Source organism: Danio rerio, chromosome 12, assembly GCF_052040795.2.
Source record: "Danio rerio strain M-AB ecotype USA chromosome 12, GRCz13ab, whole genome shotgun sequence".
NCBI classification, from domain to species: Eukaryota; Metazoa; Chordata; class Actinopteri; order Cypriniformes; family Danionidae; genus Danio; species Danio rerio.
In genome coordinates, this window is record NC_141032.1 from 10,191,383 (window position 1) to 10,210,504 (window position 19,122).

Genomic DNA, 19,122 nt, shown 5'->3' on the forward strand with positions numbered 1-19,122 from the left:
TAAACTTTATTTTAATTTCATTTCTGATAATCAATTACTGATATTCTCAGTATTTATATATATTTTTTGAACCCTCAGATTCCAGATTTTCAAATAGCTACATTTTGTGCAAATATTAGTCTACACTAATGAGCCGAACACTTATTTATTCAGCTTTCAGAAATTGTATTAATCTCAATGTCAAAAAATTAAAACTTAATGTTTTTGTGGTCCAGGCAGAGTCACATATGGGTTCAGATATCTTCACTTCTTTATATTAGATTATTGTAGAACATAATTTTATTATGTAATCAATATAATTTTTGTAGTTATCAGTGTTTTATTAGGGGCAAAGCAGTGGCACAGTAGGTAGTGCTGTCACCTCACAGCAAGAAGGTCGCTGGGTCACTGGTTCAAGCCTCGGCTCAGTTGGCGTTTCTGTGTGGAGTTTGCATGGTCTCCCTGAGTTTGCGTGGGTTTCCTCCGGGTGCTCCGATTTCCACCATAGTCCAAAGACATGCGGTACAGATGAATTGGCTAGACTAAATTGTCCTTAGTGTATGAGTGTGTGTGGATGTTTCCTAGAGATGGGTTGCGGCTGGAAGGGCATCCGCTGTGTAAAAACTTGCTGGATAAGTTGGCGATTCATTCCACTGTGGCGGCCCTGGATTAATAAAGGGACTAAGCCAACAAGAAAATTAATGAATTAATGAATTAATGTTTTATTAGTAGTAGTTTGTTAGTTTTAAGGATACCTATAAGCTAGTGTTCTCAAAAACAAAGACAAAATTTGCATTTAGAAGATATAAACAGCCAAAGCTTATAGTTTTTCACCTCCGCCCTAATGGATGAATGATTTGTTTGACATCACCTCATACATAGTTTCGTATCAAATCTTCTGACCAATCAAATGCTCTCTAGTATCTGACATACCTTTAAGACGCTTCTCATTTGCTTTTCATTTGATGGGCTTGAGCTCAACCACTCTCACTGGCAGAGCTGTGATAAAAACAAAATGCTATTGGCTGTTTTTTTTTATTAGGAGGAGGGGCTACTTTATGTTCCGCATTTTCTTCATGTCTCAGTAGAGATTTCGTCAAAATGCAAATAAATTTTTTTTTGACTTCAATTAGAGCCTCTGATATTTGGAGTATTGACTAACTTCCCTCAGCCTCTGACCTGTCATTATTCAGGATTATTAGTCCTCATGTAATTAGGACACCCTAGCAAACAGAAAAAGTGTGTTGGTCAGTGGTCACTGCTGTGTAACTTGTGTACTCTTGGCCGGTTGGCTCAACAGCTGCGCCGAGCCACCATCTCCAACCCCATTACTGGTGTCCTAGAGACTGCACACTATCGCATCAGTAAAAGGTAAGGCTCCTGTAGGCCTGTAGCTCTGCTAACCAATCCACCGGTTCTTCCTACTGCATGCTGGGAAAGCAGCTTTAACAAGAGCCCAGACAAAACAGAGCACACGTATATACAGGAATGGTCAAGTGTTATATGTTCACCAAGACTGCATTTGTTTAATGGAAAATACGTTAAAAGTAATATTGTGACGTTTTTTAATAAAAAAAAATAATAATAAAATTTTTTTATATATATTTAAAATATATATATTGTTTTCTGTTTAAATATATACACTACCTGACAAAAGACTTGTCGCCTATCCAGGTTTTAGGAACAGAAGTGGCTTATATGAAAAGTAAAGTCTAGATTACACTTATTTTATCAAAATAAAATGATTATGACTTGATTTTGAATGATTTAATTAGTACAGTAAGCTCTGACTTTGCTTAAACAGAAGTCTTGTCACTTAACAGAAATAATGTACAGTATAGAATATAAAGTTGTGGAGCAGTGGAAAAAGAATGAATATTGTGTATGACTCTCATGAGCTTGGAGAACTGCATACAAACATCTCGGCAATGACTCAAATCACTTATTGTTAGTCAACTGGAATAGCAAAGAAAGCGTTCTTGCAGGACTCCTAGAGTTCATCAAGATTCTTTTGATTCATCTTCAATGCCCCCTCCTTTATCTCACCCCAGACATGCTCAATAATGTTCATGTCTGGTGACTGGCTTGGCCAATCCTGAAGCACCTTGACCTTCTTCAGGAACTTTGATGTGGAGGTTAAAGTATGAGAAGGAGCGCTATCCTGCTGAAGAATGTGCCCTCTCCTGTGGTTTGTAATGTAATGGGCAGCACAAATGTCTTGATACCTCAGGCTGTTGCCATCCACTTTGCAGATCTCTTGCACGCCCCTATACTTAATGTAACCCCAAACCATGATTTTTCCTTCACCAAACTTGACTGATTTCTGTGAGAATCTTGGGTCCATTCAGGTTCTAGTAGGTCTTTTGCAGTATTTGTGATGATTGGGATGCAGTTCAACAGATGATTCATCTGAAAAAATCTACCTTCTGCCACTTTCCAAATGATCAACTAGAAGTCAAGTTAATTTTGTTGCTCTTACTGCGATCAAAGACAAGACTTTTGTCAGGTAGTGTACATAAAAAAAATATCATATATGTGATGCAAAGCTGAAACATTACTCTAGTTGTCAGAGCCACATAATCCTTTAGATATTATTCTAATATGCTGATCTGAAAACAGTTTTTGCTGTTTAATATGTGAAACCAGAATAAATTTATTTAAGATTCTTTCAATAGTAAGGTCAAACGAATGAACATCTCAATCAGCCACTTTTGAGTCCTTGATGAATAAAATTTCTAACTCGTTTTGAACAGTAGTGTATACAAATATTAAGAGGCAAACACAGTTTAAGCATAGATAATAATAATTTGCTTACTGAGAATCAAACGAGCATATTACTATGATTCATGAGGGATCATGTGGAAAATTCTTGTTTGCTTGCACAAGAGTAAACTAACTTTAAAATATATTCAAATAGGAAAACTTCAGATCAGAACAGTGTTTTATAGTATCACTCTTTTTACTGTATTTCTAATCAAATAAATGCAGCCTTGGTGAGAACAAAAATAATTTCTCTAGCATCAAATCATTGTACTGGCCAACAATTTTGCCTAATTTTAACAATGAATAATAAATATTCAGTAACAGATAAAAATATATCCGTTTGTCCCGTTCTTGCGAATGCTGCTTTCCCAGTGTTTCTTTACACACAAGAGATACATAAACACAGTTTGACCCAGGCCATGAAGAAATAAAAACCACCCATGCAGTCCAAGTGCACAGTTGGTGGAGTTCAGCTGAAGTTGGTATCAAGTCCAGAGCTTACAGTAACATCACTTTCACATCTCTTTTTCTATTTCCTCTGTTTGTTTGTTTTTTGCCGGCTCTATAGCTCAGGCGCGCCACCGTTCATGACCCTCAAACTGGCAAACTCACCACCGCCCAGTACAGAGTCTCCAAGAGGTAAGGGGTCAGAGATCAAGGGCAGAGGCCACATCTGTTCCCCCTTCTCCATTTTTACCTAGAATCATATTTATGCACCTCAGTTATCATTTCATCTGTTAAACAATGTGATAGAATTTTGCTCCCCTTATCATGTCATAATGTCATGTTTAGGATGTAAACAATCCAAACACAGTCATAGTTTAATAAAAACAACAACAACTAAATTAAATTCTGTCTAATACTACAAAATATTGAATGCTTGATTCTGATTGGCTGATGAACATTCCAAGGGGCCAATCACTCAGCGTTATTCCTTTCCAATGCTCTACTTTTCTATTGTTTTTGTAAATATGCACTTGATGGATGTTTGTGAGTGTCTTTTGGAGCGTCGAGCAGAATTTTTTTAGACACCGCAACTTTTACATGCAGTGCTGCGTCATCACTGTTAGTTCCAAAGCAGTAGACCAATCAGATGAATTCGAAAGTCCGACAATTGTTGCAAGGTTCTGTTTACAGACAAACCGACACTTTATGCTGTGCTTTTTTTAACTATTTCGGAGCGTTGCGTTTTACATTTTAAGATGCAAAGACATGTTCGGTGTGAATGAACCCTAAGGCTTGCAGTTATTTTCAAATAAACACATGACTAAAGTAGTTCCAGTCAGGTCTTGAACAAATTGCAGTTTCATATCACTACACCAAATGAGTTTGGTTATTTTACAGCCTACAACTAAACAAAGCAAAACAAAACAAATGGCTTTGGTGAAAATACACCACGTCCCAAGGTGTCTCTACATGGTTATGTATAGGGTACTAAGTAATGTAAACTCTTACCAAATGGTGCCACCGGTGTGCATCCCCTTAGAAAACTGTTTACAATTCTAAAAGGCTGTACATGGCACAGAATGATGTATCTGGTGTGGTGTGCAACCTCCTTGAGACACCAGTTTGAAGACAAAAACCTGACAAATTTCTTAAAATACAGCAGTGTCTTTTAGTGTAACCATATCTTTAACCATGGTATAAGTGGAATAATTGACTCCGGTCCATTGAATTATTAGAAAATTATCCACACTTCACATTGTGACCGCATCACCACCTAATTCAACCGTTATTCTTTACATAATTTACTTGCCCTCAAACTGTTACAAACTTGGAATAATGATTAATATACACAATTCATATACAAAAACAACTGCATACATGAAAGCAAGTAAACAGGCGAAACTAATGAATATATTACACTTATGCTATATATAAGCGCAATGACAATTCTATTTTTCTACCCCTATCCCTTCCCCTTGGTCCTTGAAACAGAGTGTGCTTCAAAATACAACTACAACATGCACAACACGTGTACACGTCATCACATGTCATCGACGATCGCGACTGCGAGTGTCATCGCGTGTCAGATGTGAAAGTATGTTGTAAGACTACTATACTGAAGTTATTCTGGATTATAGATAGCAAGATTTAGCGGGTTTTATTTTTGCAGGGTTTTTTAAAACACGAACGTTGTTATGGATGTATTAAAACGTGCCTGTTTGTTGTAAAAATTCGTAATAATGCAAAAAAAAATACTAATTTGTGCATCTACTGATTTTGACTGTGTGCAGCCATGTTGTCGTTGTAGAAGATGTATTCTGGGAAATTGTCGTACCTCATGATTTCGAGTGTGGTCCTTAAAAATTTCTGTTTCAAGGGCAATCTAGCCCTTTTCCTTAGCCCTACGCCTTCAAGCTAAAGAGAATTGGGACACCTTCACGTGAACATGCAAAACGAGGAATAGGGATAAGGGGAAGGGCTAAGGGGTAGAATTGGGATTGGGCCATAGTATATGTAGTAATAGGTTTATATTAATGTGTCAAAATGTAATCATGTTATGACGTTTAAGCTTAATAATCAGAGGATATTCTTTATATGTTCATTTTGCTTGTTTTCTGGCATTATTAGTTGCAAAACAGACACATCTGTTGATTTGTGAAATAGCGTGACTGCAAAAAAAATTAAAAATTAGGTTTTACATGGTTCTCTATAACTTGTTGAGAAAACACTTGACCATTCTTTAACAGCTGAAATGATACTATAGACTACATTGGTGCCACTTATTATAGAGAATTCCACTAGACAGCGTTTAAGTAACCCTAACTACTTTTCATAAGCTTTTCTCATATTAACCAAACAGTACGTTTACATAGACACCAAAAATTATATTATTAAAATAATAATTTTAATATGATTAAGACAATATTCTGATTACGAGTCTACCATGTAAACAGCGATTTTTTTTTTCTGTCTAAAGTCATAATCAAACTAAACAGAAATCGAATTAAGACATGTGGAATATGCATATTTTAGGGTGCTTCCACACCTAGACTTTTCTTTCCGAACCTGTCTCGTTTGCCTAGTCAGCTCGGTTCGTTTGACATATGTGAAACAACCAATCACGCTCTGATCCGCGCCAAAACAATCGCTCCGAGATCGCTTGAATGAGGTGGTCTCAGCTCGATTGAAACAAACTCTGGAGCGGATCGATTGTAGTTAGAAAGCGATACGATCCGAGCCTGGTTATATCACAGTGTTTTATGGATATGTAACAGGTATACGGCTATATGAAGAGAGAATTATGAGCAGGGCGGAAGGTCATTCCAGACATCCCAAGTCTCCCGGAAGTTTCGTTAGTCTCAAGAAAATGCACAGAGACTCCCAGGTGCCCGCAAACAAAGTGATAATCTCCCGAAAATCACGCATCTCCCTCCCGGTCCTCAAATACGTCGCTCATCCTTCTCAACCCTCCCCACCGCATCCGTCCTCGCTCACATCGTGCACACCCTGTCAAACACCACCAAACCACTACCACCCCCCTGACAGCTGACCAATATGAGGAGAGTTTACTCGCACGTGACTTCTTTTAGCTATTTTGGTGCATTTAGAAACTTTGCACCAAGAACAAAGAGCAACATTGTAACAATTTTAATCCCTGTTTCGGAACAACTGAATTGATTTACAGGTGTGAAAGCACCCTTAGTCGCATTATTAAAGTGCAGTACAGACACCCTTATCACACTATTACCGTCATGTAGCCACATTGTGCGACAGGATATTTTATACGCACACGCCTGTTTGAAACTATTTTCTGCACCTACTGAGTCAGTAAAGGACCATACACACAAACCACGAATCGCTGAGTTTTTTAATATTTTTTTATTCTGCGTTCGGTATCAAACTCCATTAAAACACCAGTCCTTACTTTATACTCGCATCCAATACCTTAGTTTATCACTGGGGCATGAATAAAATGTTCCTAAATGAAAGTGAAAGTGCCAAATTGCAGTTAAAGTCAAAAAATTACACATGAAACACCAGAAATTACTTAAAACTTCAAAGGAAACCTTGGATAGCGCAGAATTCCGCACATTTTTTTTTGCAATTTCTGCAGATTTTTAGCCCATCATTAATTCTGTTTATTTACATGAGTAAATTTGTAAATCTGAATTTATTCAGTTTTTATTCAGTAATTTATTACTTTTTATTTCATATATTAAGGTTTTAGTTGACACTCCGCTGGATACTTCCAAAATACTTATGCAGAAATCTGCAGATTTTTACCAAAATTCACCGCTGAAATAGCAAAAAACATCCGCAGATTCCGTCTGGCCCTAGCTACAACATATAAAACGGGATCATGAAAGGAACATTCAAAAAGCAACTCATATAAACACCTTAATCATATTATTGTCTTATTCAGGTTAATGTAAATAATTTGATTCCTCATGTCCATGTAAACATAGTCACTGACTCATTTCTGTTAATAAATCACAGATTCACACAAGTTGAATTTTCAATACCTAATCAATCTAATTTGAAGGATGGTCATGGTTGGCGGTGGTGAGTTTTGCACAAGCAGACACCACTAGTTCTAAAGTCTTGATTACCTGCATATTAACAATACTAAAGCTTCAGTCACATACTAAACACTGCTTTAATGCTGCAGCTTTACACTGGGCAACACATGTGCTGTGTTTCTGCTGTTTTTATGTTTTGTTATTAATTGTCTTCTCTCAGTGCGTGGTTGGCGGCCTATGAGCATCCGGTTGTGGATCGCATCAATCAGCGCATTGAAGACATCACAGGCCTCAATGTCAAAACCGCAGAAGAGTTACAGGTAACTTTCAACTTTTCAAGTCTTTAAAGGGTTAGTTCACACAAAAATGGAAAAATTAAAAGGCATCCTAGGTATTTATATCTTTATAGGAGTTTATTTATATTTTATCAACTGTTGATTGTCTTGTAAGGGGTATTCAAGAGTTCACACTTAGATATTGCTTGACAGCTGTAAGCAGGTTTGGCATGCTGTCCCGGGAGAGAACCCTGAGCTCGGAGATAGTTGAGCCCAGGGCTCCCGCCAGGTCCATAGAGCATGTGAGGGGAGTACGAGATCAGGTGGTTCTCGAGAGCTCCCCTTTTTGTAAAGGAGAAAAGGAGGAGAAAGGGGTGGATGGGGGGTTTCTTCGGAAAACGAAGATAAGGGAGTAATGTCTAGCTAGGCTACTTATAGTGGGTTAGGATAGATCTGATTGGCTAACTAATGAGTGTAGATAGGTGGCCAGCTGCTGTCAATTATATCACGTGCTCCTCTCGAAATTAGTTTAAAAACTTCTCTTAATAGGTCTGGACTTTTAGGTTTGTTTGGTTTATGATGAGTTGAACTAAAATGTGTTGAAGTTAAAGCTTGTTTGCTTTGTTTTTGTTTTTCTCCGTTATTAATATATTGATTTGGTCGATTGAACATTTGATTTTGGTTTATTTGATTAAATCATACATTTGTTGAAGCTTTATTCTTTTCTTTAATGGAATTATTTGAGTAACTGTTGTGACGTTTTCTACCCCTGGCACCCAACCCATTTTATTAGCCAAATACCGCTATAATATGACTTGACTAATATGACCATGTTCTTCTTTCAGTTGAATCAGTCGAAAAGTTATTTTAAGATTTATGTAGGCTTTTTCCAACTCTGTAATGGCAGCTGTATTTTTTTAACAGTCGCAAAGAAGTCCAATAAAGTGCATCTATCCGTAATAATAACGTTCCTCGCATGGCTCCAGGGGTCTGTTCTTCGTACCTCGCTTAAATGATCTAAGATGATTTGGTAGATCCGGGATCTTTTAATCTTGATAACTGATCTCTCGCTAATTTGGTTCTTCAAACAAGTTCGCGAATCAGATTAAAATGTCTGGATGAACTGATCTGAGATCGCTGCGTGTGTTGTAAAGGACAGATCTATCTATCCTCGAAATCATGATCAGCAATGCAGCGATTGGCTGACGGCACAGCAGCGTAATGACACCATCTGATTAATATTCAATTATCCATGTGAGCAAAATTACATCAAATTAGCAGTAAACGCTTTGTTAAATATGACACGCAATAACCTTCCACATTTGTTGTGAGCTGCAGGCTTCACACTTTCGTGTGTCAAGAGTATTCATCATGTATTTCAATGCAAATCAATGTATTTAGTTCTACATTTAGAAAAGATTTTCTTTATAATTGTAGTCGTATTTTAATCGGTGTAAAGAATAACTGGTTGTTTACAAAAGCATTTTCATATTGGTAAAGGTGTCTGCAACTTTTGTGAAGCATCAAATCACTGGCATATTAACTATCAAAACATGTTTATGACTGCAGAAATGTATTGCCTTAAAAAAAAGTCACATATTGTGCATTTCTATTATACACAATTTGTACTAAAGCGATCTAAAAAGTTTATATCAATAAGTTTTCTCTTTGCACCACCAGGTGGTGTCTTTGTACTTTCATTTTGAGGGTGCAGATGGCATACGTTTTATTAATATGTATAACTTTATTTATTTTATTAACGACTATAACTTTATATATATAGTTAAAAAATATTTACCATTTTCCCAAGTGTATATAACTACTGTAAGAAAATATCAGAATTCAGTACTTACTTTCTTTATTATCTATGCTTGAACTGAGCCGATCTAATCCTGTTTATATGAATTGAACCTGCTCCCAATCAGGTTTGACCTAGCAGAACTGTTGCTATGACAACAACTCTCGGATCAGCTTTGAAGAACGAAACGATCCTGGATCATGTCAAATCGTCAATATCCAAATCCAGCTAATTGAGTAATCCACGTACGAAGAACGGACCCCAGGGGATGCCTGATAAGACTGATATACCTATAATAGCAACAGGAAACATTGTAACAATTTTTTGCCCACTTCATATTGCCTAATTTTGTTGGAAAAATGTGTGTTTTGTAACAAATTTCATTCTTTATAAATTGTATGTTCAGTTATCTACAAAATAAACAAAAAGAATGAATACATTTTTAGGTGAAGTGACGTGCAAGTAATACTTTTTGGCCCTAAGGGAATTATGAATTAAATTCAAGTTGATATATTATAATATAAAATATAGTACTTATGACAATTGTCTTTATAATTTGAGTTATGAATTACAGTATCGCAATACTACTTGGTATCGTGATACTTCAGCTGATATAGTATCGTAACTTTGATTAATGATATCAAGACAACCCTAAATGAAAGTCAATGAGGCAAAAACTACCACCAACATAATAAAAGGGTAGTCCATTTGCTCAGGGTGTATTGTTGGATTTTTGCAAATTTTTGCTGGAACACAGAGTAAGCTGTGGCCAAATTGAGACTCAAAATCACCCCAGAGTGGATGAGAACATCCCCAACCGCAAACAAGGGTTAATATGAGACTGACAGTTATGTCGCATTGCAGTTTCTATTACAATTTTTACATTTTCTCTCTTTTAAGGTGGCGAATTATGGTGTTGGAGGACAATATGAGCCCCATTTTGACTTTGGACGGGTAAATATCAAGTTCTTTAATCATCACAATGTATAATCTAATGCACCAAGTTGAATGGATCATTTTAACAAGTGTTTTCCACCAGAAAGATGAACCAGATGCCTTTAAAGAGCTGGGCACAGGGAATCGCATAGCAACCTGGCTCTTCTACGTGAGTACAGTTCCATCACTGTCCTGTCAATATCAGGATCTGCTGCTGCCATCACTTATTATCGATTTCCATGTAAAATATCCGGTGTGTTGCAGATGAGTGATGTAGCAGCAGGGGGAGCCACTGTCTTTCCAGAAGTAGGAGCTGCAGTAAAGCCACTGAAGGTGCTCTTTGTTTGGTTTTTCATTGACAGAAGATGTTTTATACTTTATGTGTGTAGTAAGCGCATTTAATTCACCTAAGAGTTTTAGGAGAGTTGTCTGATATTGCCGAGAAGCATTTTGGTAAACTGCAATATAGGTAATTTCCTCATTTTCATTCATTCATTTTGCTTCGGCTCAGTCCCTATAATCATCAGGGGTCGCCACAGCGGAATGAACCGCCAACTTACCCAGCATATGTTTTACACAGTTTATGCCCTTCCAGCTGCATCCTAGTACAGAGCATAACCCATACACACTCTTTCACACTCATACACTACAGGCAATTTAGCTTATTCAATTCACCTATAGTGCATGTCTTCGGACTATGGGGGAAACCTGAGCACCTGGAGGAAACCCACACCAACAGAGGGAGAACATGCAAACTCCACACAGAAATACCATCTGACCCAGCCGGGACTCGAACCAATGACATTCTTGCTGTGAGGCGACAGTGTTAAACACTGAGCCACCATGCTGCCCGTCTCATTTTCATCTTGCAGTTCAATATATTTGTAATTAGTTGACTGGACATTATTGCATAATATCACAGTTCAATTTTAAATACTTGCATTTTAATACATTTAAGCGTACTAACTTAGGCTCTGATAACACATTATTACTTATTAAATCTGATGATTTAATGTGCCTCTATTATTCAATTTGAAAAGTTCCTAATTTGTTTCGGAGGTCTGCTACAATTACATGTTTTTAAAATCAAAATATGCTTTCATTTTCTCATAATATACTTTCAGCATCACCATCATTCATCGGTTATTAAATAGCTGCATCCCAACTATACACGATGCACTTATACACTCAACAGCATAGTATATGTATGTAGTGTCGTCCCAAATGGACCACTAACGGTTTTTTTTACTAAGCGGAAATTCAAACCGTATCCCTGATGACGTTTGCCGGTTGCAGAATTAGCGGAATAAATGAGCAAACTACCAAATAATACCTGCCATGATTTTAACCACTTTCAATATCAGGAGGTATGAAATAAGTAGGAGAATACTGCTTTTACAATCCAAAATCAATAAAGTAATCCAACATGTGCGCCAGATAGTTCCAAAGCAGTGACCGTTGAGTGCGTGAAGTGTCCAACAGTCCACACATCGTTTTAATGTTTTAATAAGTGCATCATCCGGGTATTTAAAGTGCACTTATTATTTTTAGAGTTTTCAGTGTAAATGCACTATTTAACACTACAAAATAGCATAGAATAGTGCATAAGTATGCGACTCGGTATGGACCTATTGTCTTAAACAATGTATTTAAAGATTCCAAGAGTGTATTTTGCTCTGATTGGTCAGGTGGTCCAGTCTTGTGATTGTTCAAAGAAGCGTGCAAAAGTTGATCTGAAATAAATGTCTTTGAATTTGATATTATTGTTATTTTTAGCAGCTTTTCACATCTGGAAATGGTGAAATCCAGATTTGCCGCTCATCTTCTTTTAATAAAGACGCGGTTCCAGTTGGTGTTGATTGTCCTGTCTCTACAGATTTGCTAAGTGTGTGATCAGTGTGCTTTATGTTTAATTAGATGGCAAAGTTAGTTTGTATCGTCAGCAGAACTCTTTCAGTGTTTAAAGACATACCTTAGTCAAAAGGATTTAGTTACTAAGTTTACAGTGCATTAATGTCACTACAATGTTATGGACTGAAATATCCGCTGTAAATGCTGCTCTCCGTGTAAACATGTAAACACCGCAATCAAACTCTTACTGTCGTGTAGAATTTTTACCGCATTTTGTGACAGGATAGTCTATACACACATGGCTTTCTGATGCTACGTTTAGAGGTTTACACATTCTGTATCAAACATACCATTAAAACTACACTCTCCAGCAGTTCCTCGCATCCAATATCATATTTGTCATGGGGACATGCATCAATTGTTTCTGAACTAAAGTGAAAGTGCCAAACAGCAGTTAAATCAACCCAAGCTCATTCTGGAAACGTAGCCCCGCGTACGTTTCTGTAGACCGCGATTTACGTGGCCGGAGGTACGTACGACTGCGTTTAGTTTTTTTCGAGGGAACGCTGCGAGGCGGTGTGGCGCCGCTCCGCTCCTCTTCTTCGCGCTCACCGGCCGACGGCTCGCCTCTGAGTGAAGGCCTGGAGGAGGAGGAGCTGGCTGCGGGGACAAGCGTGATCGAGTCCGGGGAAGAGCGGTTCCAAAAATCAGGTAAGATGAAAAATAGAATCCAAAAAATAAGGGCGAGAACGCGGCGGGATGCGAAAATGCGGTCAAAATCAGAGACGAGTTTGTTCGGTTGTTCAGCCAGACAGTCGCTCCACAGCGGCCTCCGGCAGCTTTTCGCGCGAGAACAGCGCGGACGCGAACGGCGCGCGCTCCCGAGAGCCGCTAAAGATGCGAAAAAGCGCGCACAGTGGCCTCTCGCGGATCCGCGAAAACAAAAACTGCTCGAATACGTACCTCCCGGTCACTGTCTTTCTCCCCTGCATCTGTGTGTTTGTTTTGCCTCTGTAAAAATCAGCACGTGCCCAAACGGAAACTCACATATTTATGCAAACCTTTCTCTCCCCTGACACTCCCACCTAAAAAGAGCTGGACACACCCACTTTCCTGACTTTTTTCAAACTAGAGGTGTGAAAACACTCTGCTGAGACAGAGGGGGGTTTCATGGCCTTTTAAAAAGTATGTCAAATTTATTTAGATTAAGGCTTTGTTTACACTAATGCGTTTTCGTTTTAAAACACATACGTTTTGCTACGGTTACGCCATCCATCCACACTACGGCGGAGTTCTCATGCGCCGAAAACGGAGCGTTTTGAAAACGCTGGAGGGGCCGTTTTCATTCTTAAACGCTGCTACTCCGTCTCAGTGTGGATGAGGAAAAACGGAGACATCTGAAAACGGAGGTGGGGCTGCTGAGATTCGCTACCTGATTGGGGCTTTTGTGTCATTGCGTATCCTTCCCTTATTCGTCAAGCCCCTATCACATGACTATAACACATGGCTTTAAGGCTACCGGAAGACAGTACTGTAAACAACAACATGGGCACAGAAATGGGAGCGTTGTTTGCACTATTGTCTGTTTTAGGCGCCATTGTGCAGTTATTCATTTGTTACGTTTAGTAACAACTCAACCTCGTCGTCTGTCCACAAAAATACCTCTCTTGCTTTGTCATTGCGTTTAATGTTCATCCGGCGTTTGTTGACCAACAATAATCAAATGCCGAGCGAGACACATGCTTCCTGTTTATACTAGAACGCGCGAATGGTCACGTGATATACGTTTTTGGTGGTGTAGTGTGGACAGAGATCTGTTCAGAGACACTAGGTGAAACACTGGTGTGGACGCGGATCGTTTTTGATCTAAATTGTTGTTTTAAAACTAAAACGCACTATTGTAAACGGGGCCTAAGAAACAAAGCTGCGCACTTTGAAATACATCTAAGTGGCTTTCCATTTTATTAATCAAGTGCAGTGTTTAACGAAACCGACATGAAATGCGGGTTTTTAAGTCACTGATTTTGTTTTGTTTGAGCTCAGCAAGACTCAAGTCCACCATCTTGACCAGCACCGTCCCAGAATAAACTAACACCGACAGATTAATGCTGTTTTGATGTCAGCAGGGGTTAATGTCATGTAATTGTCTTGTTTGTGTCTGTGTTCAGGGCACCGCAGTGTTCTGGTATAATCTGTTTCCCAGTGGAGAAGGAGATTACAGCACGAGACACGCAGCCTGTCCAGTACTGGTGGGAAACAAGTGGGGTGAGGGTCTCAAACTTCCAGCAGACTTTCTTCATGCTCTAACTGTAGCTTGTTTTAGTAATCTAGCCAATGCTAATAATTTTTTTTCTTTCCTTTAGTGTCAAATAAATGGATCCACGAGCGAGGTCAGGAATTCAGGAGACCCTGCGGCCTGAAAGAGACCGACTGACCAACGCTGTCCACCATTTTTCTCATTCACTCCTTCAGACTCTGAAAACACTCCTGCTCTTCATTTCCTCTGTCCACAGCAGCAACACTAATTTTCAGTGAAGAGTGTGTATGTGTGTGCGTTTTGTGACATCAGGACACAAAATTGCATAATGACATGAGTATGACACAGGTATTATACAGAGGAAGTGACTTATGAGACCATGTACCCGTTTTTCAAAAGGCTCATAAATCATACAGAAAGAACCAGAATTATTTTTGTGGAAGTAAAACGTGCACGCTGTTTCCTGTGAGAGAGACTTGGGCTGGGGTAGGGTGATAGATATAGGTTGAAGAGTATAAAAACAGTGGAAAGCTATGAAATGTCCCCACAATTCACAAAAGCAAGCAAGTTTGTGTGTACTTGTATATATGGTTTACGAGCAGGGTGGAAATTACAGGAGTGTTTGGGGGGGATTAACCCCTCCAGTTAACACGTGTAGAATGTCAAAACAAGATGTATGGGGGTTCAGCCCTTTTATAATCTGATCGGTATCTTAAATAATTTTAATAATTAAAATTATATATATATTTATACAACAGTTCTGTCTGGTTCTCAAATATGATTGGCTGATATTCTGCAATATCAGAACTCCTACAGCCTCTTTATCCTTTGTTTATTACTCCGCCCACAACCAGCAAAAAGCAGACACTACTGATCTAAAGTTTTAAAGATGCACGCTCAACTGTTTAATTGTCAGCTTATAATTTGAATCCGGAAGAAAGTAGTTCCTCATACAAAAGGGTTTTTGAGACTTGTTTGATTTTGTTTTTATATACACAATTATGCCGTCAAACTGTTGTATAAACGCAATATCACAATCGTAACAGTGCGATATGGCTGTATATCGGCACTGGTGGGGGCACTAAGGCAGGCAGAACTGATTCGAGAACCAGACAGAACTGTTGTATGTATATATACAGTTGATGTCAGAATAATTAGCCCCCTGCATTATTAGCCCCCTAAATCTTTTTTCCTCAGTTTTTTTTAATGGAGAGATATTTTTTCAACACATTTGTAAACATAATAGTTTTAATAACTCATTTCTAATAACTGATTTATTTTATCTTTGTTATGATAACAGTTAATAATATAATACTAGATATTTTTCAAGACATTTAAAAGATTAATTAGGTTAACTAGGCAGGTTAGGGTAATTAAGCAAGTTATTGTATAATGATGGTTTGTTCTGTAGACTATCGAAAAAATATAGAGCTTAAAGGGGCTAATAATTTAGACCTTAAAATGTTTTATAAAAAATTTAAAACTGCTTTTATTCTAGCCCAAATAAAACAAACAGGACTTTCTTCAGAAGAAAAAAATATTATCAGACATACTGTGAAAATTTCCCTGCTCTGTTAAACATCATTTGGGAAATATTTAAAAAAGAAGAAGAAAAAAAATCAAAGGGGGGCTAATTCGATAGTCTACAGAACAAACAATCGTTATACAATAACTTGCCTAATTACCCTTACCTGCCTAGTTAACCTAATTAATCTAGTTAAGCCTTTAAATGTCACTTTAAGCTGTATAGAAGTGTCTTAAAAACATCTAGTAATATATTATTTACTGTCAACATGGCAAAGATTTAAAAAAATCAATTACTAGAAATGAGTTATTAAAACTATTTTGATTAGAAATGTGCTGAAAAAAATCTCTCCACACATATATATATATATATATATATATATATATATATATATATATATATATAAGCGTAGTTCATACAGATTAATCAGTAACCTCAGAAATAGAGGTTACTGTAGGTCAGAATACACTAAATGTCCCTCAAAACACTGCAAACTTCAATAGTTTTATTAATAAATTAGATGCAACTTAAATGAATACATCGCTTTTATTTCACAGAAGCGTGTATTAAACAAGCTAACATTACCAAAAAAATTTTGACGCAGGTTTCCAGTGAGAGTTGGGTTTAGGTGTACAGCCATATAATAAGCAGTTTACAGTATAAAGTACATAACTCCAATGGAGAGTCCTCGTAAACCATATATACAAGTTTGTGTGTGTGTTTGTGTGTGTGTGTGAGAGAGAGCCATTACCTCTATTAGTGCCTTTTGTCAGTGTTTGCACACCACTCCTTTACAGAAGGCCTTCAGCTCTTGAACACTGCTGTGACGGCAGATGTTCTGACTGACAGATAAACCAAAGTGACTAATGACAGAAAATGCACAGAACATCACCGAATGATCAGAAACAGTTGAATAAAAAATTCTCTGCTTTTACTTGTGCTGCATCCACTCTCTTAATATGAAATCTGGAAATGTTTTTGCCTTTTAGTTTCTAAATATGCTCACAGAAAGTTTTTATAAATTCTAAAATGTGACAATAAAGTGGTATTATTATTATGTTGCTACATATTTAAATCCAATCACAAGTGCTTGTGGACGATTTGGTGATTTAACATTAGTTACTTGGAATTCAAGAGGTCACACTTGGTTATTGCTTGATAATATTAGCAGGTTTTGGCATGCTGTCTTGGGAGAGAACCCTGAGCTTGGAGATAATTAAGCCCAGGGCTCCCGCCTGGTCAATGAGCATGTAAGGGGGCCCAAGATTAGGTAGTTCTCGGGAGCTCCCCCTGGTAAAGAAGGAGATGGAGTGGATGGGGGAATCTTCCAAAAACAACACACCCAGCACGAGACGTCATTTGGTCTTTCCATTTCTCACCTGTTTTCCACGTTGTTTGGACGTCTGACAATGACGTCTTTTTGACAACGTTTTGCTGGTTGGGAAAGATAAGAGAGTAATGCTAGTCGGGCTATTTATAGTGAGTATGGAATGATCCAATTGGTTTAATAATGATTACAGATGAGAGACCAGCCGCGATCGATCATATCACACTACTCGAAATTAGTTTGTGAAACTTGAAGAAGTTTCAACTAAAAAAAAAAAAATGTGATGATTTTATCACACCCATCAAAACCCTTCTTTTAAATTGAGTTCATCCAAAAATGTATATTGTTCAATATTTACTCATCCTCAGCTTGTTTTGAACCAGTTTCCAAAGAATGTCGAAAAAACAGACATGTCCTCATTTTTTCTTCCTACTATAAATGTCAACGGCGGGTGGTCACGTGACCCGGAGCGAGATGGCTGCTTGAGTTCTTCGCTTCGCTCAACTTAGTAAATAAATCACACTTTTTCCTCCGAATTCTTATTTCATTTTGTGTCATATCTGACAAGGATTTTATTATTTTCGCTTCAACGCGTTCGCAAAGGGCCAAAGAAAAGGATATGAAGAAGCCTACCGACCATGTGTCCTCAGCTAATGCTACTGACGCGGCTGAAACTTACCTGGACATGTCGCTGATTTTATCAGAAATGAAGGCTAATGGATCGCGACTTGACAGAATCACTAGTCATCTGGGCCCGGTTTTTCAAAAGTAATCCACTAGGATTTTGGATAAGGGATTGGATCAAATCCTGAAAATGGGTTTTTCAAAAGAAAAAACGGATTACATAATCGGATTAGATCACCTGGATTAAATCCAATCTTGGTTTTGATCCGGATCAAACCTTTAGTTTGGGTTTTTCAGACCTTTTTTGTAGGATCTGGATCACTTTGATCCAAAAAACCTGGATTAAACTGATCTCCTCAGAAGGGTGGATTTAGCGTTGATTTCATGCCCAAAATGGAATGAAAACTTAAAAAAATTATTAAATAAAACTATATTTGGATCATGCAGTACGAGATATACTATTTATTCATAAGGTTTTAATTTTATTTGTTTATCTGTCAGGCTAGAGTGAGTATAGGCTTTAACGTATTTAGCCTTTCAGTATAGGCCTAGAGCAAAATAGAAAGAGTTTGGCCTTATAAAATAATCCCCCAAACAGCTGTCAAAACTGACCAAAAACAATAAATTTTATTGTTACTATATTTATATACAATTGTAAAAAGAGACTGGGCAGAAGTTCAGCTTCATCTGGCAAAGGAACAACTGACTCTGACCAAACTGCAGCAAACCAAGACCACACTTGAGATCTGCCTCCTAAAGAATACACTCAGACAAGCTGCTCTCTCCACATCAGATGAGGAAGTCTGACATTATTGTGGAGGTTTCAACATTGTCTTTTTTTATTCAATACATCTATATTTGAAACATATTATAAATATTCTCAATGTACAGTGTTGTAGATCTCAGATGAGCGGACTGCTGGAAGAGGATGGGGTTGGGTTTTTCTTGCTTTTATTATTTATCATTATTATTATTTTATTATTTATAAAATGTTCTTAGTTTTCATTTCAAATAAAAATAAAGTTATATTGACCCCACACTGGCTATTCTACTTGTTGCTCTTTACATAGGTCTATCTATCCATCTACATTGTGATTGAGCACTGGTAATCCAGATTTAGTGATCCTGAAAAGTTCCTATCCGGATCAGATTGATCCAATCCGATGTTGCTTTGAAAAACTGGCTCAAAAAGTAAGCTGGATTACGTGATCACGGATTGCAAAAACAGGATTACTAAATCCGGATCAATTTTATCCGGATTAAACCTTTTGAAAAACCGGGCACAGAAAGCAACATCAGATTGGATCCATCTAATCCGGAT

General features: G+C 37.7%; 1 protein-coding gene across 8 annotated transcripts in view; it reads left to right on the plus strand.

The window, feature by feature from the left end:
• The window catches only part of p4ha1a (prolyl 4-hydroxylase, alpha polypeptide I a), a 45,478-nt gene extending 28,694 nt beyond the window's left edge, over window positions 1–16,784 (plus strand). The window contains exons 9-16 of one of the 8 annotated variants that reach the window (XR_015503514.1): window positions 1,280–1,350; window positions 7,429–7,528; window positions 10,182–10,235; window positions 10,321–10,386; window positions 10,482–10,550; window positions 14,237–14,333; window positions 14,432–14,900; window positions 16,559–16,784. Coding sequence is in view for 3 of the 8 variants with exons in the window: in NM_001044998.2 (NP_001038463.2) it covers window positions 1,280–1,350; window positions 3,316–3,381; window positions 7,429–7,528; window positions 10,182–10,235; window positions 10,321–10,386; window positions 10,482–10,550; window positions 14,237–14,333; window positions 14,432–14,502 (594 nt within the window). In the remaining 5 variants the exon portion in view is untranslated. 8 annotated transcript variants of the gene reach the window in all.
• Window positions 16,785–19,122: the final 2,338 nt, after the last annotated feature.